Source organism: Aulonocara sp. 'chitande type north' Nkhata Bay, linkage group LG15 (genome assembly GCF_057382095.1).
Source record: "Aulonocara sp. 'chitande type north' Nkhata Bay isolate Kocher_YH1m ecotype deep benthic linkage group LG15, A_spYH_male_GT1.1, whole genome shotgun sequence".
NCBI classification, from domain to species: Eukaryota; Metazoa; Chordata; class Actinopteri; order Cichliformes; family Cichlidae; genus Aulonocara; species Aulonocara sp. 'chitande type north' Nkhata Bay.
In genome coordinates, this window is record NC_141358.1 from 27,482,783 (window position 1) to 27,510,069 (window position 27,287).

The 27,287-nt window shown below is 43.8% G+C and overlaps 2 protein-coding genes and 1 pseudogene across 5 annotated transcripts; all 3 read left to right on the forward strand.

Annotated features, from left to right (window-relative positions):
- Positions 1-43: 43 nt before the first annotated feature.
- Positions 44-924, forward strand: LOC147313271 (uncharacterized; annotated as a pseudogene).
- A 492-nt stretch (positions 925-1,416) lies between these two features.
- LOC147313272 (E3 SUMO-protein ligase KIAA1586-like) lies at positions 1,417-2,273 on the forward strand. The gene has a single exon (XM_086265357.1). The coding sequence runs from the start codon at positions 1,476-1,478 to the stop codon at positions 2,271-2,273; it is 798 nt and encodes a 265-aa protein (XP_086121483.1). The 5' UTR covers positions 1,417-1,475.
- Positions 2,274-3,698: 1,425 nt separating this feature from the next.
- On the forward strand, positions 3,699-26,981 carry pak6b (p21 protein (Cdc42/Rac)-activated kinase 6b). 4 transcript variants are annotated; one of them, XM_086265341.1, is made up of 11 exons: positions 3,699-3,934; positions 6,391-6,504; positions 8,475-8,552; positions 17,604-17,855; positions 21,427-21,984; positions 22,286-22,729; positions 22,802-22,935; positions 23,322-23,448; positions 25,255-25,347; positions 25,756-25,890; positions 26,188-26,981. In XM_086265341.1, exons 4-11 carry the CDS (start codon positions 17,649-17,651, stop codon positions 26,353-26,355), a joined length of 1,866 nt encoding a protein of 621 aa, XP_086121467.1. In that variant the 5' UTR covers positions 3,699-3,934; positions 6,391-6,504; positions 8,475-8,552; positions 17,604-17,648; the 3' UTR covers positions 26,356-26,981. The 4 variants fall into 4 exon arrangements, with proteins under 4 accessions (XP_086121467.1, XP_086121465.1, XP_086121464.1 ...); XM_086265339.1 differs by having other exon boundaries at positions 3,701-3,934; positions 8,475-8,561; positions 25,222-25,347; XM_086265338.1 differs by having other exon boundaries at positions 3,702-3,934; positions 25,222-25,347.
- Positions 26,982-27,287: the final 306 nt, after the last annotated feature.

Here is a 27,287-nt window from a genome sequence, read left to right on the forward strand (position 1 = left end):
GTGGCCGTTTCTAGTCATAGGTCCTTGTCCTCTTCTCTCAGCTATGGTGTGCCACCAGGTTTTGTACTGGGCCCCATATTGTTTCTGTTATACCTGTTATATCACACATTCTGAGTACCTGCAAATTGCAGATGAATATCCAACTGTGACTAACATTGTTCTGCATACAGGGTCAAATGATGTGTCCAAACAACAGTCAGAGGTTCTGAAACGGGACTTTACTGGATTATTAAATGCAGTAAATTCTCTGAATGAAGCTGTATTCATCAGTGGACCTGTACCGCCCGTCAGGAGAGGAGAGATTCAGCAAGTTGTTTGCACTAAATAAATTGCTTATATCAGCATGTGCTGACCACTCAGTGCATTTTATCAACAATTTTAATATTTTTTTTTGGGAACGAAGGCATTTGTTTAAACAAAATGGATTTAATTTTAACAAGTCAGGCATGCAGCTGTTTCAACTTGTTTTACTCCATATGTCATCCATCTGTGCTTGGTGCCAAGGCTAAGATAAATGAGGAGCTATCTCATAGGGAGGAACAAACAAAGCTTGAGGAGGAGCTTCATCTGCCCCCACCTGGAAAGAGCCTCAAAAAGGAGAGCCTTCAGAGGCAAGAAGAGGGGTCCTTATTTGTCTCCAACGCTCTCAACAATACCAACGACCAGGACCAGAGACCACGACCTTCCCCAGCCCCCCAAACCCCTGACAGGTCATCACCCTCCTCCCACTCCTTTACTCCCTCCTCCCTGCACCTGAATTTCACTGAGGAGATGATGGAGTGGGTCAATGCTGGACTTGGATCTACTCCCCAGCCCAATCCCTTTTTGTCCCCTATAAACCCCCCACCAGAGCGGCCTAAGGTTCACCATCGAGCCCCGCTCCCAACAGAGCAGTTGAAGTTACATTGTGTGTGTTTTCTCTAAGGACAGTACGAAAACATTAAAGAAAGGGGGGGAAGAAAAGCCACCTCTTTCCTATCGGTGGAAAACTGCACCATGTCGATCAATTAATAACACTCACCTTCCTTCCATTTCCAGATTGTAACATCCAACCATCTGTGTAAAATCCGAAATTCCCATGGTGTTGTTCAAAATGTGCTCTGGCACAGTGCTTTAAGTGGGCCGGTACGCGCCGGTACTCAGTACCGCCACTTCTAAATATAGCTCTTGAGAGTACCGCCACCTCTCCATGCGCCCAGAACGTGCTTTTAGCGTACCGGTACTCTCATTTGCACATCTGTTATAATCGTTTGGCTGCGCTGCCGCTTTTCAGAGCGCCCTTCACAAGCACGCTTCCTAATTCGTCCCATCGAGAGCATAGACTACATTAGCCATACACCAATGTCTTTTACAAGTGAAAAGCGCATGCGTCGCTTTTGCCGTTGTCATGTCAACAACTCAACGTGGTCCGGAGAGTGTGTGTAAAACGCGTAAACAGCTGCTCGGTTAAAATACAAAAACAATGAACACTTAATATGCTCTCCTGGCTTCAGACTCTGAGTAGTAAAAGAACAAGGTCAGAATCAGAAGACTCGCTGGCTGACACCCCACCAAGCCAGAATGATATCGCTGCAGGTCAGACGCAAGCTAATGAAAGCTGCACTAGTGCCGCAGCCGCGGACGACGGCACTTTTTGCGACGACGAGGACGAGAATGACACCATTTCTACCGATGACAACAGCCGCGTTAGCGAGCATGAGTGGCCAGAATGTTGGTCCCAAGCACAAGTCCGGTATTTCTCCACAAATTACAAGTGGCTGATCAGCAGAAATCAAAAGTTGGGTTGTAGTGTGTGTAGTCAAGTTTGTGCTCGCGTGGACATGCAGCAAGGGCAGAGAGTGTCGCAGGAGTGGAGTGGGTGCTTAATCTCGTCTTTTGGAAGGGACAAGGCTGCACAACAAAACTCACTACGAAAGAAAATAAAAGAGCACAGAGACTCAATTTATCACAAGAAAGCAGTTGAAATAAAAGAGAAGGCAACACAAAATACAATGCAAAAACACATTGAAGATATGAGAAAGGCTGACTACGCTTCAACTTGCAATGTGTTTAGAACAGCTTATAAGATTGGCAAGCATGGGCGTCCCTTTACAGACATGCCAATAGATGTCCAGTTGCAAGTCTTAAATGGTGTCAAGATGGGCAGAGTTTTGCACTCTAATAACTCATGTGCAAATATACTGGATCACATTGCAGCTGAAATGAAAAAGAAGGTAGTCAATGACATAGTGATGAATGAAAGAAAATTGTGTGTGCTCATTGATGAATCCTAACTGCTCCTGCAGAGGCCTGCATGTGTCCAACTCAGTGTTCCCAGTGAACTGGTCATCTTTGGTGGACCTGGAGCTCCAGCAGGAGATCAGGGTAGTGCAGCTCAAGACTCCGTCAGTCTGGGTCTCCTGGAGCCGACTGCACCCCCACAGCTGGTACACACAACTGTCTTCTCAGCAAAGAACCCACCTCCGTTGCTGGGCTTGTGAGTGTGCTACCATCTCACCTGTCTGTACCTTCGAGGTGGATATGGTGGGCATGGCTGAAAGTGTCCATCCCTTACTGACTAAGAGCAGGATGAAGCTTTCGAAGGACGCTGAAGGCTGGATGGTGGAGCGTTTCAGAGGAGATGAGGCCAGGTGCTCACACAGGTTGATTAAAGCTTGATTCATCTTAATCCTGAGCTGAAGTTTAAGTACAGCTGTCTGCTTACTACAGTGATATATACACCCGAATGTGGAGGAGGCTTTTCCATTTGTTACTGAATGCTGGCAGCCGCTCCTGTCGGAGCTGTCCGCTCTTTACTGCTGAAACTTTAACTCCTCCTCCCGCCCACCCATCTACCTGCTATTTTATTTCTAACTTAATAAAGAGGCTTTTTATGTCATTTTCCACTGTCTGCCTCATGTTTGTGCTCCATTATCAAAAACGATGGAAATCAAAATCAACCTTGACCATCAGAGGGCGCTGTGTCCTTCTGGAGCACATTCTCTGGTTAATCCGGGTTAACTGCGATCGCATACCGGACCAGTGGAGACGAGACGCCCACATCTGAGTCTTCTTCCACAAACTTTCATGTCAGAGAAAGATTTTCGAAGAGCATGCGGTGAAAAGAGCTTCTACCGTTTCGTGACGTGATGATTGCAGAAGTTTGAATTTCTTTGAACCTTGGAAAATAAAAGTTATGCTACTGTGAATATATTGATCTCAGGTGTTTTTAACCTTTGACCCTCACCCTTCACCTTAGTTTAACAAAGAATAAAATATTAGACTATTGTAAAACAAATCAGCAGGTACACTAGGTGATTTTGGTGTCATGTGACTGAGTTGAACTAAGAAGGCGAACCCTGGTGTAGTTGGCACACAGTGTGAATTAAATCTTGTTAAAAGCACAGTGAACTGGCTTTACTGGACCCCAAACTGGTTCCTTTAGCGGTGTAAGTGTGAGAAGCAGAGTTCAGAGTGAACAGAGTGTGGCGGTTTGAGTCACGTCCTCCCCCGCCTCAGGGCACGGCGATGCGTGCTGCAGCCTGCATGCTGACACAGACCTTGCCTCCCCTTTGTCTCCTCTGCTGCTTTCATGGACTCGTTGCTGTCTCAAAGCCACTTTTGATGGTTCTCTTCCAAAAGAAGTCACATGATCACCTGTGCAGTCAGAGACGGTCGGATGACCTCAGTGTTCATCTGTGCGCTCTGCTTTTATTCACACATCAACTGATATGTTTTCACTTTGCTGCTGTGTTTCGTGTCAATAAAGCTTCTTCGAATATGAAAGACTCAAACTCCTCCCCCTCCACCTGAAACCAGCTGAGACAAGGACGAGCGAGGTGGGGGAGGGAGGAAGACAGGGTAGGAGGAGAAAGAAGAGGAGCAGCAGAGAGAGAGAGTCAGTCCAAGGAGGAGAACAACAGCAGGAACCGACTCACCTGGACTTCGCAGCCAGGTGAGCATGTGTGTGTTTTGAGTTAAATTAACTGATTATCTACAGGCCGCATTGTCTCTTTCTAGATAACGGCGTCTGTCAAATACCAGCACTGTGGCTTTAAAGTTCTACAGTTCTTTACAGAACCCGGTTCTTAAGCTTGCATGAGGACCTTTACCTTAACTGTGAATAACATGTTGGTATCACCAGTCTGATTATGTATAAATATTCCATTTCTGTAAATGATCCAGGTTTAGGTTCTTAGTAGAACTCTTATGAGACAGAAACAGGAGGAGAACCCTCGCAAAGGTTCCTCATGGTACTATAACCCCTGTGGTTCTGAGTGATCCTGCGTTCATATAAAAGTGTTCTGTATAGAACCTTGCAAAGAAACCTGCAGAAAGAATAACTCTGCAGAGACAGTTCAGGTTGAAAGGGTTCCACTCTAAAACTTTTACCTAAGAACAACCTTCACGTTACTCGGGGTTCTGCAGAGGCTCAGTCTGCTGGTTTGTCTTTATTCAGTCCTTATGCAGCTTTAAAGACTCAGAACACACATGTTAAATCAGACAATATTTGAATGGAGTTTGGTTGTAGCAAAGAAAAAAATTCTGTTTAAAGTTTGGCCTCACACCTGACTGTGTGTGTGTGTGTCTGGTGGGGTAAACTGATCTTCATGAATGGTGGTTCGGTGTGGAAGTGTAACTGACCTGGGAACACCTGCGTGTGTCCCTGATGGTACACTTCCGACTCTGACTTAAAAAAACACATTAACACACACGGCCAATGAAGAACCATCAGTTAACCAAGAAGCCAGAGGGGTTTGAACCTGGACCTTCATATTGTGAGGCAACCATGCTAACAGCTATAGTGTTTGGTTGCTCTCTGTTGTTGCTGAGGAGCTTCAGAGGTGAGTGGGTGTGAATCAGTGGAGATGTGTCGTAGACTGATGTCTCAGTGTTTTCCTCCTGCTTTCACTGCAGACTTTGCCATATCCAGGCTTTTACACTTGGAGACACACAACCACTCAAGCCTGTGGGCAATCTAGAGTCACCAGTTAACCTAACCCCACTAACAGCATGTGTTTGGACTGTGGGATGAAGCTGCTGTGAGGCCACAATGCTGACCACATAAAAGTAAAGAATCTAAAATAAAATACAAGAAAATAATGACAGTTATTAAAAAAAGCTGAGTAGGATATTTTTTAAAGATGTCCAAAAAGTGTTCAAAACCAGCAACAGACTCTTTACAGAAACTGGAAACACTGCAGCTTACCGTGTTTGTTGGGAGCAGTGATGGTTATAAAGTATTGAAACAAGTGCAAAAATACAGCTCATAAGGTGGAAACTGAGTTTCACGTTTTTAATGACCCTGAAAGTGAATCTATGCTGTGAGCCGTTTCATCCTGCAGCTCCGTGTCAGCTTGGTGAGGATCTTCAGGAAGAGTTCCTCAGGCTTCTTCTTTGAAAGTTTCTGCCTTTTGTTCTCGGTCAGAATGATCTCACACTGCTTCAGTTATGGTGAGGTCCGGCTCTGATCACTCCCATGCTGAAACAGGAAACTGCTGTCAGTCAGATGTTTCCAGATTTTCCTGCATGATGGATCATCAGTTTATCAAAGATCTCCAACACCACTGACTGAACTGCAGCTGAAACTATGACAGAGCCTCCACCGTGTCACAGATGGCTGCAGACTCTGTGAAAATGGTCAGGTACAAGGACTGAAGATGAGTGAAAAAGCAGCCAAAGTCCAAAGAAAAACTTTGAAAGACTCAGAAGGCTGCAGGATTCTTGCTCATGAGCACTAAAACGTCAAGGAAGCCAAAAAAGCAAAATATGAAGAAATGAGGGGCATGTCGACTTCTGCACAGTACAATAGTCAGTGCAGTTTAACTTTCCTTCATTCCAAATGGTAAAGGTTTATATCGTTTTGTTTGAGCTCATCATTTTTATGGTGCTCTTTAGATTTAATCTTCTTTATTTTGCCTTTGTTTTATATTTAATTTTGTATTACTGTTTTTATAAATTTGTATGCTACATTTTATTTTCATTAAGGTTTTTCTGTTAATTTTATATTTTTGTTTTTATTAATTTTTTATTTTCTTTATATTCAATTTTATATACATAACATTATTTTTATTGTATTTTCGGTGTAGTTTAATTTAGCTTTTTATGATTTGTTTGTTTTTTTTAATTATAGTTTTTAAGTTTTAAAGAAATTTTATTTCATTGTTTTAGTTTATTTGAAATGTTTTCTTAAATGTGTAAAACTTTTAATTTAACATTTTAATAATTTTTCTTTAGTTTGTTTTTATTTTTATTTATTTTAATTTCATAAATGAGTTGTGAACATTAACATATACAAATTATACTTTTTAAAGAAGTCGGTAGCATTAAAGTTGTGCTCGAACATGCCTACATGGCTATGTGTAACTGGGTCACCTGACTTCTTGCTGTGATCTGTCATTGTTCCTGCAGCCACTGGGGGGCACTGTCTCTGGTAAGCCTGCCTGTGCATGGGGATGAGTGCAGTTCCAGTCAGACGAGGAGCCGTGGCGGAACTGTCTGGTCATGTAGAGACAGTTTCCTCAGGTATGTCAGCGAGCCAGCCACACCCTGAAAACACAGCTGCTAAAAACACCTGGAATCAGACCAGCACCAACAAAAGCTTCGTTCACACATCTGCAAAAAAGAGTTTTCCTCCAAATCACGTTGAGGTGTGCACACAGAGAATATCACAGGGTTCAAAGGTCACGGGGATTCCCAGAAACAGTAAAACGGTAACTGCTCAAACATCCTGGACAGTTTAAGAGGCCAAAGTTTAGCAGGAAACAGTCAGCTGACTCTCACTGGAGGTAAACTCGTGAAGGAAGAAGAGATGCCGCTGAAAGCTGAAGCTGATTTTACCCATAAGACACCAGGATTTTTTAAACGCGCGCATGGAAAAGCAGCAGCTGTTCGGGGTGGTGCAGAAATCAAAATGTTAATATTCACGGAGAGGTATTTACATTTTATGAATGGGATTACATCGATTGTTTTGAACCCTTTCATCAAGCGCAGGATGAAAGCTTCCAGAAAGAGCACCCCCTATGGGAGAACGGCAGGTGGGTCATGACAGAGCTCCACAGTGGAATAATAGGGAGTTTATATTCTCCATTTGTATTTTGCTTACGATGTGGCGCAGACCACACAGCTCTGGATTCACCCCTCCCTTCGTTATACCTGCAGACAGTGTGTCTGTATCTCTGAGCCATCTTCAGGAAGTGTTCTCCAGACATGTTGGAGGACAAACTTCTTCTGTGGATGCTTCAGTAATGCTGAGCTCCAGGCTGGGTGGAGGCTGGTTCACTAACCTGATACAGTGACAACATCTGATTGGAGGAGTGCTCTGTTGCTATGGAAATGTTTAAATTAAATTGCAAGCTACACAGACACACACACACACAGGTGAAATGCTGTCCCTGGGTTAGTTTTATTGATATATCACAAATTCATAACAACAGAATCTCAGGGTACTTTATATTGTAAGGTAAAGACCAATAATACAGAGAGCTCACCCCCTATGAGCAAGCACTTTGCCGACAGTGGGAAAGAAAAAATCCCTTTTAACAGGAAGAAACTTCCGGCAGAACCAGGCTCAGAGACGGACGGGGAACAGGACAAAGACATGCTGTGGAAGAGAGCCAGAGATTAATAACAAGTATGATTCAGTGCAGAGAGGTCTATAAACACATAGTGAGTTAAGAAGAAACATCCAGTGCATCATGGAAATCCCCCCGCAGCCTACACCTATTGCAGGATAACTAAGGGAGGATTCAGGGTCACCTGGTCCAGCCCTAACTATATGCTTTAGCAAAAAGGAAAGTTTGAAGCCTAATCTTAAAAGTAGAGATAGTGTCTGTCTCCTGTATCCAAACTGGAAGCTGGTTCCACAGAACAGGGGCCTGAAAACTGAAGGATCTCCCTCCCATTATACTTTTAAATACTCTACTAAGCCACCTGTACAGGTTGGTAAGGCCTGTCTGTGTATGTACTGGGTCAACCATTGGCTCCACCCCTTGCCTGAAACATAAACAGCTGGAAGGTGAAAGCTGATTAACAGCTCCTCCTCCTCCTGTTTGCTGAGAGGGTGCGGAGGAGGATGTGGAGCAATCTCATCCGGTCAGTCAGAGGAGGAGAATAAATGATAATGGATTGGATTTATATAGCGCTTTTCAAGGCACCCAAAGCGCTTTACAATGCCACTATTCATTCACTCTCACATTCATACACTGGTGGAGGCAAACTACAGTTGTAGCCACAGCTGCCCTGGGGCAGACTGACAGAAGCGAGGCTGCCATATCACGCCATCGGCCCCTCTGGCCAACACCAGTAGGCAGCAGGGTAAAGTGTCTTGCCCAAGGACACAACAACCAGGATAGAGAGCCCGGGGATCGAACCGGCGACCTTCCGGTTACAGATACGCTTCCCAACCCCCTGAGCCACGGTCACCCCATGATGATGATATTTGATGAAGAAGAGGAGCAGGCTCTGTGCCTCATCATCTCTCTTGTTCCCTTTAGGCTTAGGTGGAGTCATCTGATCAGCAGCAGACCAGACCCGGTTTTACCTGAGGTGGAGAGACACCAACTCACACACAGGTGAGACAGGTGTGTATGTGTGTGTGTGTGTGTGTGTGTGTGTGTGTGTGTGTAGCGCTTTGCTTTCAGACCATTTGGGGACACTGTGCTCGGTCCTCACTGGTGTGATGTGTGATGAAGATGAAACTGGTGACACGTTTCAGTTGTTCATCCAGGTATGATGAAGGCTGCACACACACCCTGCTTATTCTTCAATTCAAACTTTATTAACACAAATGCAAAAGAATGCATCAATGAAAACAAACGTGACATAAAATAATTTTTATAGCAGCAGAGTGTATTATTATTGCTGTTGTTTAATAATGATGATGCAATTTAACACGGTTAAACACTGAGTATGAATCCTTGTCCCCAGTTGGGCGTTTACATCCATGACACATAAATAGAATTACAAGTAAAATTTAAAAAACTTAAAACCACAACAGTCTAAGAACCAAATCTACAATAAACACACACTAACCAGGAAAACAGAACTACCAAAAATAAACAAAGTTAATAAAACTGCTGCTGCTCTGACTTTCAGCTGGCCGTCATCACTGTGAGAGGTTTAATACGTGCCCATGCTCCGCTGTAACCAAGGTCACTGTTGAATTTCACTTCCCACAGCTCATTTCATTTAAATTCTTATCCGGTTGTTCAGTCTGACGTCACTAGCCGTGTCTGGGTCTAAACTCCGCTGCAGGTCCATATATCAAACGATCACTATGGCATTACTGAGAGTTGAAAAACTGTCTAAAGTCTTTCATCTTTAATAAAATGATCAGCGTTCTGCTCTACCAGGTGTAACAATTGAGTTTAACATCCAGGCATCCATGAAAACGGAATTTATGACATTTAACGGAGTTAGAAGTTAGCAGGGAGTTAGCTCGCTAGCTTCTATCTAAATACAATATAGCATGTCCTGACTGCGGGGTTTTGGAAACAAATTAAAACGTACAGCTCTGCTATCACTTCCAACATAAATGAAGACAGAAAACTAAACAGCAGTGACGTTTGTAGGGTTACTGAAGTTGGGCTAGCTGGTGTATAATGGTGTGCTACGTGACCGCTAGCGACACAGCTATGTTAGCATAATATAAACAAGCTAACTTTTTTTCCACTCGATAAAAGTTAACGTGAGTGTTCTCGGTTAACTTTTACAGCAGGATGCTGTAAAAGGACCAAACTTCAGCCAGGAGAAAAACTGAGATAATCCATCCACAATACGAGGTTAGTCATTCATATACTGCTGCATGGGCTGGGCTGTAGTTACATCCTAAGGTTTTAAAAACTGAGCTTAAATAAACGATTAGTGGTAATAAAAGCCGAGGGAGGTCAACAGTGATCACTGACTGTTGTAGGAGCTTTTTGAGATCAAATAGAAGAAAATACATAACATTAATCATGTTAACAACACAAAAGCCATATTAAACGCAGACTACTTTAGACCCGGAAGTAGGATTCGTCGCGTCATCACTGAACAACCGGATTGTTTAATTTTATTTTCGTTTTTAACAGTTTTCATGCTCCATTCATCCATCATCATCCACCCATCAACCAATCCATCCATCCATCCACCCACCCACCAATCCATCCATTCACCACCCACCAATCCATCCACCCATCCATCATCATCCATCCATTCATCCACCCATCCATCCACCCACCAACCAATCCACCCATTCCACCCATCCACCTATCCACCCACCGACCAATCCATCTATCCATCCACCCAGCCACCTACCCATCCATCCATTCACCACCCACCCATCTATCCACCTGTAATGTTCTTATTCCTCTATGAATAAAACATCAAGAATTGCTCCTGGTGCTAGCTTCAGCTAGCTGTTTATTATTCTTTCTACAACGATCACTTCTTCTTCTATTCTGTATATCTTATTGATTCCAGAGCGCCCCCTGTGGGTAGCTTCAACCATAGCAACTATCATTACATCCCCTTTCCAAACAGTGTTATAATAAGCACAATTACAAAGAGAACTGTTACTCTGTAACATCTGAACATTCTTGTCTAACATTCAACATGTTATAAATTGTGCAACAAACTACATTCAGTAGTGTTCTTTTTTTTTTTATAACCAAAAGTTGTAGCACAAGTCAAACAAAATAAATCCAAATGTATACCTTACATCTTCCAGAATGAACCAAATGAATCCCATACAGCCCTCAAGCACATTAGAACTCTTCACCTTTGACAACTTGAACAGTCAATAACACATAACTCAGCAGGTCTCAATTAAGTGTGAACAATTACTATTCTAAATGAATTATTATCCGTTATTTACCTGTGATTTATTATTATTAGTATTTTTTAACAATTCTTTACCACAACAGTTCACACTTGTTCTATGAGCCTCTCTGTAGGTTTCTTAGGTCTGGTAGACCTTCTCAGTATCTCAGACATTGGGGAAGGTGAAGGAGGCTCACTGTGGTGCTCAACAGGGTTAGCACCTCGTTGTTCAGTTCCAGTCTCTGTGTCCTGATGTTTAACATCCTGTGTCTTTAACAGACTTCTCCGGTTTCTTCTTAACACTTGTCCATTCTCTGTCTGAACAGCAAACGATCTGGGCCCTACTTCGCTGAGAACTGTTGCTTTTTTGTCCCAGAAATCTGGACCTGCAATCCTCACAACATCTCTTTCCTGAAGCGGTTCCAGACGCCTTGCAGTTTTGTCATAGTTCCTTTTCTGTCTGTGCTTGAGTTTCATCCTTTTGTCAGTCAGCTTGTTGTCATGTGCATTGTCATTTTCCTTGGAAATGTGTGGAAGTGTGGTGCGGAGCTTGCGATGCATGAGTAGCTCAGCAGGTGATGCCCCACACTCCAGGGATGAAGCTCTGTAGCTTAGCAGAGCCAGGTAAGGGTCGGTCTTACTGTCTCTTGCTTTTTTGAACAATCTCTTTACTATTTGGACTCCTTTTTCTGCCTGTCCATTCACTTGGGGATACAAGGGACTAGAGGTGATATGTTGAAATCCATATTGTTTTGCAAAGTCACTAAATTCTCTACAGTCATATTGTGGACCATTGTCACTGATGACACACTGTGGAATTCCATGTCTGGCAAAAAAGCCCTTCATGTGTGTGATGACTGACTGTGCTGATGTACTGGAAAGCTGTGCCACTTCTGGATAATTAGAATAGTAGTCAATCACCAAAACATAGTCCTTGCCATCCAGATGAAATAAGTCCGTGCCTACCTTTTGCCATGGTGCAGTGGGTAGATCTGCTGCCAGTATTGGCTCTTTTGTTTGTTTATAGTGATGTTTGAGACATGTTTCACATTTCTGTATCATCTCCTCAATATCCCTGTTGATGCCTGGCCAGTAAACTGCTTCTCTCGCTCTCCTTTTACATTTCTCCACTCCAAGATGTCCTTCATGGATACGCTGAAGCATGTCCTTCCGCATGGATTGAGGAATGACAATCTGGTTTTGTCTCAGCACCAGTCCATTAGCCATGCATAAATCAGCTCGCACAGAGTAGAACCCTGGACAGACTCCTTTTGACCACCCATTCTGTATAAGGTGGGATACTTTCTGCAGCACTGAATCTTTTGTCGTCTCCTGTACAATTTGCTGCAACATGACATCTGATGCTGGGAGTGAGGCAGTTACCATGTTTACATGTGTTTCAGCCTCCTCGGCTGTAGTGCTGACTAACCTGTCACCACTTGGTGCTGGCGCTCGGGATAAAGCATCCGCGAGTACGATATATTTCCCAGGCGTGTAGATCAGCTCAAAATCATAGCGCTGCAACACCATCATCATGCGCTGAATTCTGGGTGACATGTCGTTGAGGTTCTTTTTTCTGATCGAGATGAGAGGTTTGTGATCAGTCTCTGCTGTAAAGGTTGGTAATCCATATACATAGCTGTGAAATTTTCCACACCCAAACACTAAGCCCAAAGTCTCTTTTTCAATTTGAGCATAGCGTTGTTCAGTTTCTGTCACTGATCTGGACGCATATGCTACAGGTTGCCACTTGTCTTTGTTCCTTTGGAGCAGAACTGCTCCTAAGCCATCTTTTGAGGCTTTGATGAATGTCAGGACCGGCTCTGTAGTTACAGTTTCCTTCAATTTTTTCCACTCTTTCTCATGTCGGGCCGTCCACTCAAACACTTTGGTGTCCTGTAGCAGCTCCCTTAGGCATGCTGTCTTGGAGGTAAGATTAGGAATGAACTTACCCAGAAAGTTGATCATTCCCATTGCTCGCAAGACACCTTTTTTGTCAGTGGGTGCTGGCATATCCAATATGGCTTGTACCTTTGACTGATCAGGTTCCACCCCTTCACTTGTAACCTTATCTCCCAAGAAGGTCATCTCTGAAACACCAAAGAGGCACTTGTCTCTATTCAGTTTAAGTCCATTCTTGTTAACTCTCCACAAAAGTTTCTCCAGCCTTTCATCATGTTGTTGCCTTGTATTTCCCCAGACTACGAGGTCATCTATGTAGACTCTGGTGCCTTCCAGCCCTTCGATCAGGGACTCCATTGCCCTGTGGAAGATCTCTGGTGCTGATTTAATTCCAAATGGGAGCCTCAAGAAACAGTAACACCCAAATGGCGTGTTAAAGGTAGTGTACCTGCTGCTTTCTGGGTCTAGCCTCAGCTGCCAAAATCCATGTGATGCATCCAGTTTGCTAAAAAACTTAGCTCCTGCCATTTCACTCATTATTTCCTCTCTCTTAGGGATCTGATAATGCTCTCTTTTAATATTTTCATTTAGATCTTTAGGATCAAGGCAGACTCTTAAGGCACCTGTATTCTTTTTCTTGACACAAGTGATAGAGTTCACGCAGTCTGTGGGCTCTTCCACTCGTTCAATGACACCCATTTGAGTCATTCTTTCAAGCTCTTTTTTCAAACTTGTCTGTAATGGAGCAGGCGCTCTCCTTGGGGCATGCACCACAGGCACGGCATCATCCTTGAGCTGGATTTTGTAGGTGTAAGGCAATGTTCCATGTCCTTTGAAGACTGAAGGAAATTTACTGATAATGTCTGAACTTCCTTCATGCCCTTGGTGTTCCACTCTTTTCCCTTGTTTGGCTTCTTTCATGGTGTCAGTATTAATCTGATAGATCCTCTTTACTAGTCCCAAGTCCTCAGATGTTTTATCTCCTAAAAGTGACTCGTGTCCATCAGGCACGATGGTGAACAAAATGTTATGCTGTTTGCCTTTAGCTGTCACTTTAAGTCTGCATCCTCCTTTTGTTTGTATTGGCTGGTTATTGTAGGCCCTCAGCGGTGTGACTTTCTCTGTAAATCTTCTAGGCTTCTCAGTCAGTGCCTTGAAATCCTTCTCGTTGATCAAGTTAGCTTTGGCCCCTGTGTCAATTTTAAATGTTACCAATGTCCCATTGACTAACAGTGGAGCAGTCCATTTATCATCTGTGACTGAACTAACACTTTGGCCAGTGTTATGTCTTGAAGACTGTGCATTGACATCTTCTTCATGTGACACCATCTTAATGAAAAATGTTTCACTTAGATCATCACTGTGTCTTCCTGCACAGTGTGTATTTTTTGTCCCTTGTTTTTGGAGAGAGACATTTTTGCATAATGGTTTTGTCCTTTACATTTTGCACATTTTTTTCCATATGCGGGACATTGTTTTGGTCTGTGTTTCTCTCCACATCTCTTGCAAGTGAACATTTCATTGTCACACGTTTTGTTTCTGTTGTCGTTGTTTTTGAATTTACTCCATGGCTTTCTTTTAATTGACACTGCATTCACTGCCTCATTTTCTTGTTGCGCTGCTCCTTGAACAGGCTCTCTAAACGTCAGTACATGTTGTCGTGCTAGCTCACTGGCTTGACTTATCTTTATAGCACTTTCCAGCATTAGTTCTGTTTCTCTCAACAGTTTCTCTCGGAGCTTCTTCTCATTAGTTCCAAACACTATTTGATCTCGTATCATAGAGTCTCTGAGATCACCAAAATTGCAGGACTGAGCTTTGATCTTGAGGTCTTTGAGAAAAGTATCAAATGACTCACCCTGATGCTGTAAGCGTGAGCGAAAGACGTATCTCTCGTATGTTTCATTTTTCTTTGACAGACAGTGCTCGTCAAATTTCTTCATGACTTCATCAAAGTTATCTTTGTCCTCGGGCTGAGCAAACACAAAAGTGTTGAAGACCTCTATTGCTTCTGTGCCGGCGATGGTGAGCAGCATGGCTATTTTCCTTTCATCTGCCCGTTGATCCACTCCGACAGCTGCAATATACAGTTTGAACTGCTGTTTGAAAGTCCTCCAACTTGCATCCACGTTTCCAGTCAGTTTCAACGGACTTGGCGGTTTTATTGCATCCATCTTGTTGCGTTGCTTCTTATTCTTAACCCGTCTCCTGGTACCATGTAATGTTCTTATTCCTCTATGAATAAAACATCAAGAATTGCTCCTGGTGCTAGCTTCAGCTAGCTGTTTATTATTCTTTCTACAACGATCACTTCTTCTTCTATTCTGTATATCTTATTGATTCCAGAGCGCCCCCTGTGGGTAGCTTCAACAATAGCAACTATCATTACACCACCCACCAGCCAATCCGTCCACCCATCTATCCATCAATCCATACATCCATCACCCATCCCGCAGAGGGCACTCCACCTTTTCCGTGGCCACTGAGTTGGAGATGCTGATTTTCATTCCAGCATCTTCACACTGAAATGTAAACTGTCCCATAATGAGCTCGAGGTGTTAGCCTGTAGCAGAACAGACATCCTGAAGTCACCAAAGTCTCCACCTTCACCTCCATTAATTTACTGCACCGGAATTTCTATCCATTAAGTTAATTCGTTCATTAGTCTTTTTAGTTATCAAGTTGTAGAGGTCATTCATCTGGATGAACATCTCAGAAGATCAGATCAGGTTTTGGAATAAAAACACCTGAACCAGAGCCAAGTGGGAATCTGAGTTTCACCAGTACTTCATCAGTACTTCCCCAGTACTTCATCAGTACTTCCTGATATTGACAAATTGTCCTTTTGGCTAGGCGTTCAGTGCCGAATACCATTTCATATTTTGTTTTGTTTTGTTGAAACGGGTCGTCCTTCATTTATATTTCAACCTAAACTCTGAAACTCTCACATTAGATCACATCGTCTTAAGATATGATAATGATGTCGCCAAACAGGATTTCTATTTTCCTTCTTTTCCGAGCTGGGCTACAGGAGGATGCTTGTGTGACTGCTTTTAATTCTCGTAAAATCTTTATGTTCAGTAAATTTGAGCTTGGGATTGAAAACCAGTACTAAATACTAAAAACCATAAAATCTTTTTTTTATTCAGTAACTTGATTGTAAAATGTTCCAGTGGACAAACATACAGAGACTTTTCTATAAGATGATTATGTCTCAGGCACAGAAGGACATTAGGACTGTCTGAATGTGCAGGTATGGTTTCTGCTGCCTCACCAGGTGATGTGGCAAAACACACATGACTGCCTAATGAGCATAGAGCTGGCAGCTGGCCAGCGACTGATGTCAAAACATCTATTTTGGTTCACAGGAAACATGTTTTGGTTGTAGTTAATGATCATAACCTTGGCATGCAGGAACTAATCCACGGATCAGATTGCAGTGACACAAGAATCCAGATTAATGTTGGATTAACCTGAAAGCTGAGTCACATCAACACCAACGTTCTGATGACACAGACAGCATAGTTTCGTGTAAAACAAAAGCACAACCCTAACCTCCCAGGCTATAACTCTGGCTTTTTTTTTTCACTTTTAGATTATAAATTACAGTCAACCAACCACTTTAATAATAATAATAATAATGGATTGGACTTATATAGCGCTTTACAATGCCACTATTCATTTACTCTCGCATTCACACACTGGTGGAGGCAAGCTACGGTTGTAGCCACAGCTGCCCTGGGGCAGACTGACAGAAGTGAGGCTGCCATATCGCGCCATCGGCCCCTCTGGCCAACACCAGTAGGGTAAGGTGTCTTGCCCAAGGACACAATGACCAGGACAGAGAGCCCGGGGATCGAACCGGTGACCTTCTGGTTACAGATACGCTTCCCAACCCCCTGAGCCACGGGCGCCCCCCACTTTATTAGGTACAGCTTTCTACTTAACTGGTTGGAGCTCCTTTTTCCTTCAGAGCTGCTTTGACTCTTCATGGTTCAGATTTACAAGCTCAACAGGCACCTGGTGTGGTCTTCTGCTGCTGTAGCCCATCTGCTTCAAGGTTCAGAGATGCTATTCTGCAGTCCTTGATTGTAACGAGTGGTTATGTGACCTGTTTTCTCTGTTCCAGACCTTCTCTGTAAACTCAGAGATGGTTGGTGGGAAAATCCCAGCAGGTTGGTGGATTCTGAAAGAACTACGCTATATTCAAAGTGACTTAGGTCACCTTTCTTCATCATTCTGATGCTCAGTGTGAATGCCAGCAGGTTGTGTTGATCATGCCTAAATACCATGATGGTTGACGATGCATATGCACTAATAACGATCGTATGAACCCAGTGCCGTGGCTGGTGAATGTATACAGAGTCATGGGAGCAGACTTAAAAGCAATTGTTTTGAATGTGAAGTTCAGATGGATGGTAAATGTAAAGCTTTAGTTCAGGTTTTTCTTACTAGCATGTGCTGAACATTTAAGCCTGGAACAGTTGCCCACCAAAATAAAAGCATGCTGTGTTTAGTAACGGTTACAGGAGCACTGGATTCATTCTGAACAACAAAGCCTGATTTAAAAACACAGGTTGAGCCGATAATCACAGCTCCGAGCTGGTGGCCAGTGCCATGAGCACATCAGAAAATGTCAGTTTTTGTTGTTCTGAATAAAGTTTCAGCAAATCGAAGCTGCAGAGTGACTCAGAGTCAGTTTCAGGTCAGCGCCCTTTTACTCATGCAGCCAGGTGAGATTGTCACCTGGGCTGTTTGGTCGGTTTCTGAGAGGGAGGGTGAGGTCATGTGACTCTGCTCAGGTAACTCACCTGAGCAGGAAGAGGTGCTGTCAGTGCTCTGACTCCCTGAGTGTGAATGTTTGCAAGACGTCCATCATGTCGCCGTCTGATTGCCAGTATTGTTGTTGTTGTTTCCCTCAGCTCTCACTACCCGGCTTGTGCCTCTGCCTCTACGCCTCCGTGCTGATGTTCCAACGCAGGAAGAAGAAGCACAGGCTGGAGATCTCGGCGCCACAGGACTTCCAGCACCGCGTCCACACGTCGTTTGATGTCACCTCGGGATGCTACGTGGGGCTGCCGCCGCAGTGGCAGAGCGTCATCGACACGCTGAAGAGGCCACGCCCCCTGGTGGACCCCTCCAGGATCACCAATGTTGAACTAGGACCCAAAAAGGTGGGATGGATCATTTCAATAATCTCTCAAGGCTGCTGTAAATGTAATGGACCTGTGTCTGATGATCAGGTACCAACGCCAGCATGATGACGGATCAGTCGAATGTATTGATTGCGTATTTGCGTGCGCTGGTCCAAGCGGTGCGTCTCATTGAACATCAGAAAGCTGATGAAGAAGCTGATTTATTGATGAACAGCGACATTAACGACAATCACAGCTTTCTGCATAGATCAGAACCAATCTGAAGTACCTTCAGGAACTTTCCTAGAGTCGGGTCCTTCACAGTGACTCTGCTTCCTCGTCATGGATCACCATGTAAAAACGTCTTTACTGTATCAATACTTCCTCGGGCACCGGTTTAGCTCAGTGGGATGAGCAGGAGACTATATGCCATATGGCTGACAGCCGACGGCATTTAAAACAAAGGAATCTGAATCTTTCAGCTGCACCACAAACACAAACTCTAAATCCCAGAATAAACTTCCTCATTCCTTCTGTCTGCAGCAGCAGTCTGAAACAAGGTGTTTAATCTTTAGTTCAATTTGATTAGTACCAACTCAAAACTCTGGAGTACTTGGAGTTTTTTCTTCTTTAATATTGTAGCTGTAGTTCATCAGCGAGTACTCATGTATTATATACCTGTATCACCCGCAGTTCACGCTAAGCTCACCTGGTAAACCAGTAAAGCTAATGTAAACATGACATCGTCAGTCATTGTTTTTGTTCTCTGGTAGGTAAAACTTCTTGTTAAAATGATGCTGATGCATACATGAAAACATCAATACATAAACAGGTGAGCAACTGTGTACTCACCCATTTTAAAAGGTTTAAATGGTAAATGGCCTGTATTTGTATAGCGCTTTTCTAGTCCCTAAGGACCCCAAAGCGCTTTACACAACCTGTCATCCACCCATTCACGCACACATTCACACACTGGTGATGGCAAGCTACATTGCAGTCACAGCCACCCTGGGGCGCACTGACACAGGCTGCCGAACACTGGCGCCACCAGGCACTCTGACCACCAACAGTAGGAAACGGGTGAAGTGTCTTGCCCAAGGACACAACGACTGAGACTGTCCAAGCTGGGGCTCGAACCGGCAACCTTCCGATTACAAGGCGAACTCCCAACTCTTGAACCACGATCGCTTAAAGCAGTGGTCCCCAACCCCCGGGCCTCGGACTGGTACCGGTCCGTGAGTCGTGTGGTACCGGGCCGCGAGAGTTGAGGCTCAGGTCTGAAATGTATGGTTTTCAGGGTTTTTATCGGTTTTCAGCGTTATTTTGTCATCGTTTTTATCGTTAACTCGGTTTTCCTGGGTCTTTTCACGTGTGTTATGAATAAATCGTCTTTTTTTCTGTACCGGTACTAGTTTTATTTTGTTGTATTTATCCGCGACACCTTAAAGGCCGGTCCGTGAAAATATTGTCAGGCATAAACTGGTCCGTGGCTCAAAACAGGTTGGAGACCGCTGGCTTAAAGGGCAGGCTCACAACATCACTTTCTCATCTATTTATTTAGTTGATTATTAAACATTGATTTTAAATGGCATTTCATATTTTCAAACCAAAAATACTACTACTGCTACTAGTAATAATAATAATAATAATAATAATGATATGAAAAGTTGAAAAATGCTTCAGCAGATGATTTTGGTTGAAATCATTCTTTTTTATGTATCCAAACAATAATTTTTATTTGTTTTTCTTCTGGAGATCACCTCAGATATCTTACAGATTTAAGGGTCATGGTATTATTATTATTATTATTATTATCATTATTATTATTATTATCATTTTTATTATTATCATTAATATTTGTACTAGTAGACGCAGTAGTAGTAGTGGCAGCAGCAGCAGCAGTACTAGTAGCTGTAGTATAGTGCTCAGAGTTCAGGGATGAGTTCCCTGTCCTACTACCAAGAGAGTTTCGGATGATGTGAGAGTACCAAGAAGGTGTTTGTGTATCTGGACTGAGGAAAGAGGATGAGGAGACTAGGTGATGGAATAAGGAAGTACAGAAGGTATTCAAAAGAAGATATTAGCAAAGTAAAAGGGGGACAGTCAGAGAGATGAAGGAAGTAGGCAGATGTACAGCAAAGAGAAAAAAGAATGGGCTTATAGTGAGCTGTATGTAAGGAAGACAGAGTGAGTAAGAGCAGAAATGTGCTAACGATTGAAGACACTGCGACGAGAAAATGGAAGAATTCAATTCAATTCAATTCAATTCAATTTTATTTATATAGCGCCAAATCACAACAAAAGTCGCCTCAAGGCGCTTCATAGATACAGAGAAAAACCCAACAATCATATGACCCCCTATGAGCAAGCACTTTGGCGACAGTGGGAAGGAAAAACTCCCTTTTAACAGGAAGAAACCTCCGGCAGAACCAGGCTCAGGGAGGGGCGGCCATCTGCTGCGACCGGTTGGGGTGAGAGAAGGAAGACAGGATAAAGACATGCTGTGGAAGAGAGACAGAGGTTAATAACAGATATGATTCAATGCAGAGAGGTCTATTAATACATAGTGAGTGAGAAAGGTGACTGGAAAGGAAAAACTCAATGCATCATGGGAATCCCCCGGCAGCCTACATCTATTGCAGCATAACAAAGGGAGGATTCAGGGTCACCTGGTCCAGCCCTAACTATATGCTTTAGAAAAAAGGAAAGTTTTAAGCCTAATCTTAAAAGTAGAGATAGTGTCTGTCTCCCGAATCCAAACTGGAAGCTGGTTCCACAGAAGAGGGGCCTGAAAACTGAAGGCTCTCCCTCCCATTCTACTTTTAAATACTCTAGGAACAACAAGTAGGCCTGCAGAGCGAGAGCGGAGCGCTCTAATAGGGTGATATGGTACTACAAGGTCATTAAGATAAGATGGGGCCTGATTATTTAAGACCTTGTATGTGAGGAGCAGGATTTTGAATTCAATTCTGGATTTAACAGGAAGCCAATGAAGGGAAGCCAATACAGGAGAAATATGCTCTCTCTTTCTAGTCCCTGTCAGGACTCTTGCTGCAGCATTTTGGATTAGCTGAAGAAGGACTCTGAGCTGATCAATGTAGAAAATGAGAGAGAGAAGGACAGATGGACAGTTAGTGAGGACCTCAGGAAGTGCGGAGGATTAGAAAGGAGGAATCAAAGGCAGGCAAATGACGCACCTGTGCAGGTATGGGGAGGTCTAGGAGAGGGCGGTGGGTGGTGAGAGGATGATGAAAATGAAGAACAAATCTACCGGGTCTGAGAACATGGTGATGTGCAGTACAGAGGGATGAAGCCGATGATACCATGAAGACACAGGAACGAGGTGTCCAAGGTTAAATCGATAGGTGAACAAGCAGCAGTGTGCATTCATGCTGAGGAAGAGCTCTGCACATGTGATGTTTGCTCTGAGAGGGTCGATGGAGAAGGTCAGGAGGAGCTTCACTGAGTCTTTGTGGATCAGGGAAAGCAGATGATTTGCTGCTAAGAGAGGACGTGTGGTCCTGTGAGGAAGTCTATAAGGGTAGTGCAGCAGTGTGGTGGTGCTCTGAGCCGTTGGAGTTACTTTGATTTGTTTTGGTTTCTTCTGCAGACCATCGTTCGTGGCAGCTTCATCGGCCATGGAGACTACATCAGTCATGTGATCTCTGAGTTGACTCGTATGTCGGTCAGCAGTTCCAACTCTCTGCGCCGGAGCAGTCCGTCGGCACGGAAACGTGCCCGATCGATGGGCCGGCTGGGAGAACTGGCCGAGGACGAGTCGTACCAGTACGAGGAGCTAGGTCACCGCGGCGGCAGTGTGAAAAGTGGTGGGAGCTCTACCTACTGGCAGGACCGGATACGACAGGTGCGCAGCGACAGCAGCAGCCCCAAACTGAATGGGGCCCTGCAGAGAGCCAAGTCTACCTGCCAGGTGGATTCCTCGTCTGAAACCACACCCCTTAAACTAGACAAACCTCAGAGGACAGGTGAACCAAGTGGACTGTACGCCCGCAGTGAGGGGGCGGAACTAAGAAATAGGACAGCTTCCTACACTGTGGAGACCAATAGGCACCAGGTGAGGCTAAGACCAGCTGTGGGTCACCTGCCTGACCTGCTGTTCTCATCCAGAGAAAATTCAAGAAGACCGCATTCGTCCTACGACCTCCAGGTGAAACTCAGTGTTTGGATCACTTCCACCATTTTAACAAATTCATTAGAATGAGTCTGCTGAGGACAGACCAAACCATGTGAAGCTACACAAACTAACATCAACACATCTGATTAGAACAAGTATAGGAAATGGCTCGATACAAAATGCAGATATATTAGCTTAGGATAAATACAGACTATAGAAATGTAAATAGCTAGCATAGCCTGACCTGAACAGGAAGAAACCGCTAGCACAGAGTAGCATAAAAAGGGGAAACACCTGAAGCTTTAACTCAGTGTCTCTTCTTTTTCTCCATCAGCTGGCCTCACCCTCCTCCCGCCTCCTGCCTCCTCCTAACAGCACCAGCAGTCCCATCATCACAGGTAGAGCTGTATTTCAGAGGCTGCCTCGCCCATCCTCTGCCTTTAATGCTCCTATCAAATCTCCAAACTTAACAACTGAGGACAGCCCCTCCCAGCCCCACTCTCCCCCAACCGGCTCCCCAGGTCACGCAGTCGCCTCCAACCAGCAGGCGGGGTCCGATGGCGGTCCTCCAAAGGTGACCCATGAGCAGTTCAAGGAGGCACTACAGATGGTGGTGGACCCTGGCGACCCGAGGATTACTTTGGAGAACTTTGTGAAGATTGGAGAGGGGTCCACAGGCGTGGTTTGCATCGCCCGGGAAAAGTACAGCGGGAGACAGGTGGCTGTGAAGATGATGGACCTCAGGAAGCAGCAACGGCGAGAGCTGCTCTTTAATGAGGTACAGGTGTGGTGAGGTGGGTGAAGATCTACCTGTTTGCAGTTTGACTGATCTTCATTTCATATGTCTCAGGTGGTGATCATGAGGGACTACCGGCACCAGAATGTGGTGGAAATGTACCGTAGCGCTCTAGTGGAGGATGAGCTGTGGGTCATCATGGAGTACCTGCAAGGTGGCGCTCTAACCCACATCGTCAGTGAGACCAGGTGAGCTGGAAGTCTCTCAGGTGTGTCGTCTGGGAGATGTTCTCTGTGTTCATGGGGCGATCGTGGCTCAAGAGTTGGCAGTTCGTCTTGTAATCATAAGGTTGCTGGTTCGAGCCCCGGCTTCGACAGTCTTGGTCGTTGTGTCCTTGGGCAAGACACTTCACCCGTTCCCACCTACTGGTGGTGGTCAGAGGGCCTGGTGGCGCCAGTGTCCGGCAGCCTCGCCTCTGTCAGTGCACCCCAGGGCAGCTGTGGCAACAATGTAGCTTGCCATCACCAGTGTGTGGATGACTGAATGTAGTGTAAAGCGCTTTGGGGTCCTTAGGGACTAAGTAAAGCGCTATACAAATACAGGCCATTTACGATGATGTTTCTGCGTGGTTCAGGTTGAACGAGGAGCAGATAGCGACAGTCTGTGAGGGGGTCCTGCGGGCGCTGTCTTACCTGCACTCTCAGGGTGTGATCCACCGAGACATCAAGAGCGACTCCATCCTGCTCACCCTGGACGGGAAGGTAACACCCTTCTTCTTCTTTGTGACACATCTTTGACATTTACAGAACTTCTTAAAAATTAAACCTGGATTATCAACAGATACAGAGAATTCACACAAACTTGTGTTTATCACATAATGAGTACCCTAAACCCAAAAATGCCTAATGACGACCATCTCTATCTTTTTAAAGTTTGACATTACAGTTAGGCAAAGCTGAGTGTTTGTGAGTTTTTATTTCTAAAATATTAAAAATTTTATAAATTATAAATACTAAAAAATACTAAAATAATTAAAGACCATTTATAATCTCAAAGATAGACATGTACCAATATATGTCTGTCTTTGTCTGATTGATAAGAGGTTTCTAATCGTTTCCATTAGAGTTTGTATGACTGCCAGTACTACTTTACAGTAAGGAAAACAACTTCTGCTGATAACGAGGATCAGGCATCTTTTTTCCAGATTATTTATGTTATTAGTTAGTCAAAACTCAAATGCCAACAAACTCAATAAACTGATCTGCAAGGCCAATAAAATGTGTTATCCAAGTTAAAATGGCCATGAAACATTATATTATAAAAGCCAGTCTAAATCATGAAGCCCTGATGTCAACTGTCCCTGATGTAACTGTGAAGCTGGATTCAAGCTGGAAGTTAAAATTTTTTGGAACATGTTCAGAGTCTAAGGGTTATTTTTGTGCAGCCCCTGGCTTCAACAATGAGTTTATGGTAAAAACAATGATATACTGTCCACTTTCACTCTCTGTGTTATCAGCAGTCAGCGGTTCTTTGTTGTTTGGCTAGCTGCAATGAAATAGGAAATCCACTTGTTGGTTGTCAGAGGTTGCAGAACACTTTATTAATAAGGACAGGGTGGAGGAGAACCTGTTTAAGTTACCAGACGGACAATCTGGAATCCGACACTCGTCTCGTTTCCTCTTCTAGACAGGTGTACCGCGCTGTGCAATCAGCTGACGTCAGCACAAAACTGCTGCTGACTGATTTTTAGTTTCAGTGTCCTTATTTTCCTCTGAGTTATCAGTTCTGTCACTAGTTAGCTAACATAAACTAATGTGAGTCTATTAGCTGCAACCAACCTAGTGACATCATATTCTGTACTGACAGAAGATGGCGCTAAACACATTCTAAAGTTAAACATGTATACCTTAAATTCAGCTTCACAGATAAAGTTACATTTGGCAATGTATGAGAGCAGGGCTCAGTGGTGTACATTATACATGTGGTGTTTCATGTCCACTTAAAGGACAGTCCTGGAAAGCACCTCCCAGCCACTCCATAATGCACTGGCCAGTCACAGTAGCATCCTCAGTGAGAGACTTGAGTTTACCCATAATGCACCACTGAACGACACAGGACATCATTCCTGCCTGTGGATATCTCTGTACAACTCCTCCATCTAAAGCACCGCACACAGTCCAATACCTGCACACCCTCTGCAGAGAAAATAACCGCCAGTATGAGGGACACCTCAACTTGAACTCTGTCTATATTTAATTTTGTGTATATTAGAGCTATTTGGTAATACAATATTTTGCATTATTTCATGACCTTTAACTTGTTAGTTATGTCCTTGCTGTCTTGGAGAAACTGTGACCACATCATTTCCTCTGGGATTAATAAAGTATTCAGATCCTGATAACAGTGACTAATCAAGCCTCAGTCAGATATGACTGAAATACTGCTGAGCATCGGTCACACAAACAGCTGGAAAAGGATTCTCAGAGGTTTTCTGTTAGTAAATCTATGAAATTCCTTCTTGGATCCTGCTGCAGATCAAACTGTCCGACTTTGGTTTCTGCGCTCAGATCAGCAAAGAAGTCCCAAAGAGAAAGTCTCTGGTCGGGACCCCATACTGGATGGCTCCTGAGGTGATCGCCAAAATGCCATATGGCACCGAGGTAAAGACAGCACATGAAGGATGTTCCTGCCAAATAATTTAATGAGTCGATTAAACCGGTGGAAAAAAGCTGGACAAGTCTTAGGATAAGTCTTAGAGTTAAACAAAAGTCCAAACCTCAGTTTGAACAAGGTTAAACAAATATCACATTTATATTTACAGTAACTGATATTCACAGTTCTCAGTAACCAATCACAGTTTCACATGAAAACTAAGAAAAACATCAAATAGTTACGTTTCTAGGTCTTATTTCAAATTAAAATGGTAAAAAAAAATGGCCTGTATTTGTATAGCGCTTTACTTAGTCCCTATGGACCCCAAAGCGCTTTACACTACATTCAGTCATCCACCCATTCACACGCACAAATTAAAAGCATGCCTTTGAGGTCTGACCATTTCCTGTTTTCAGGTGGACATCTGGTCTCTGGGAATCATGGTGGTGGAGATGGTTGATGGAGAGCCACCGTATTTCAGTGACACGCCCATCACTGCAATGAAGAAGCTGCGAGACGAAGCAGTGCCAAGTGTCAAGAACGTCCAGCGGGTCAGACACACACACACACTTAGTTTTATTTTTATATGGAGTGAGGACCCGAGACCTGAACATGCTTTGAGGACCAACAGACATACATATAAGGGTCCTTCTAAATTTTATCTGTCACATCTTTGTTCTCATGTAAGTTAAATCTGAAAACACAAAATCAGATTTTTTCTGAACATCAGTTACTAAAATGCTAATATGCTGGTTGTGGGTCGTGGGCCCAGATTAGTTGTAGCATTTGATGATGATGTAATCATTCATCCTGACAGTCGTTGATGATGTCACTGTGTTTGTCTCCAGGTGTCTCCCGTGTTGAAGGACTTCCTGGGCTGCATGTTGACCCGTGACACGCTGCAGAGGAGCAGCGCCGCCGACCTGCTGGAGCACCCATTCATGCTGCAGGCCGGCTCACCACGCTGCCTCGTTCCTCTGGTGGAGCAGTACCGCAAACGCATGTCACTCTGCTGAACACCCGAGACCCATCTGAAGAGGCTCGCCCGAACCCAACCCTGATTCCTCCGAAGACATCTGAGGCTCAGCTGGGAGACTCTTATTGTGGCTCGGTTGCGCATCAGCTCATCTCTGATTGGCCAGACTTGCTGAACAGCTGTTGGTGCTACTCTGGGGCGAGTGTTTTTTAAAATGGAGAATTTAAACTTTAGAACATTTCAGGCTCCTTCATGTTTTCAAAGATCCTAGTTTATACAGCATTTCAGTAATTTTACAGCCGACGTCAAACCTTTAAATCACAGATCAATAATAATGATCAGCTCAGAGCTGTGGGTGCAGAACAGCTTCAAACAAACAAGTGAAAACAGACACGTTCGTTTCAGCAGAGCCGGAGATGATCCTCTGGCTTCAAGAAGTTTCTCTCTGTATCAGAGCCAATAAACAACCAATAAATTGATCAATGCTGCTCAGCAGAGATCAGCAGAGGGTCAGCTCTGGATTTAAAGCTCTTCATTGGGAAAAAGTTTTACCCCGTGAGGATGATGATGATGAGCTCTTCCTCCCATCGATCGGTTTATTTTGAAGCTTTGCACAGTTTCAATGTGACTTTGCACAAAAGATGCAGATTAAATTTTTTTATTTAACCTTTTTGTCTTTTTCCGTTTGTCTCTTTGTTGAGTCCTTTAAATATTTTTATTGAAGCTAAAATGGATCCTGACACAGAGAAAATGCCATTGCAGCCAAACGTCCGGTTGCTCCCTCACAAAGTCCAAATTTGACCTGTTACTGATGTTACCTCTTCAGGTGGAAAATCTGGATTTCTAAATTTAAAACGGGGACATGACATGCGTGTTAATCCAGTTACTTTAAAACATCATAACAAGAATCAAAATGAGAAATTACAAAGATTGTTGCTTTAATTAAAAAGATAACAGCTCATCACTCTGTTT

What these genes read in the sequence shown, in the direction of transcription:
- LOC147313272 (XM_086265357.1), top strand. Translation starts at nt 1,476, where the DNA reads ATGCTCTCCTGGCTTCAGACTCTGAGTAGTAAAAGAACAAGGTCAGAA.
- pak6b (XM_086265339.1), top strand. Translation starts at nt 17,649, where the DNA reads ATGTTCCAACGCAGGAAGAAGAAGCACAGGCTGGAGATCTCGGCGCCA. An exon ending in TTGAACTAGGACCCAAAAAG is followed by an intron (nt 17,856 to 21,426) that starts GTGGGATGGATC and finishes TTTCTTCTGCAG; the next exon opens with ACCATCGTTCGTGGCAGCTT. An exon ending in ATTCGTCCTACGACCTCCAG is followed by an intron (nt 21,985 to 22,285) that starts GTGAAACTCAGT and finishes TTTCTCCATCAG; the next exon opens with CTGGCCTCACCCTCCTCCCG.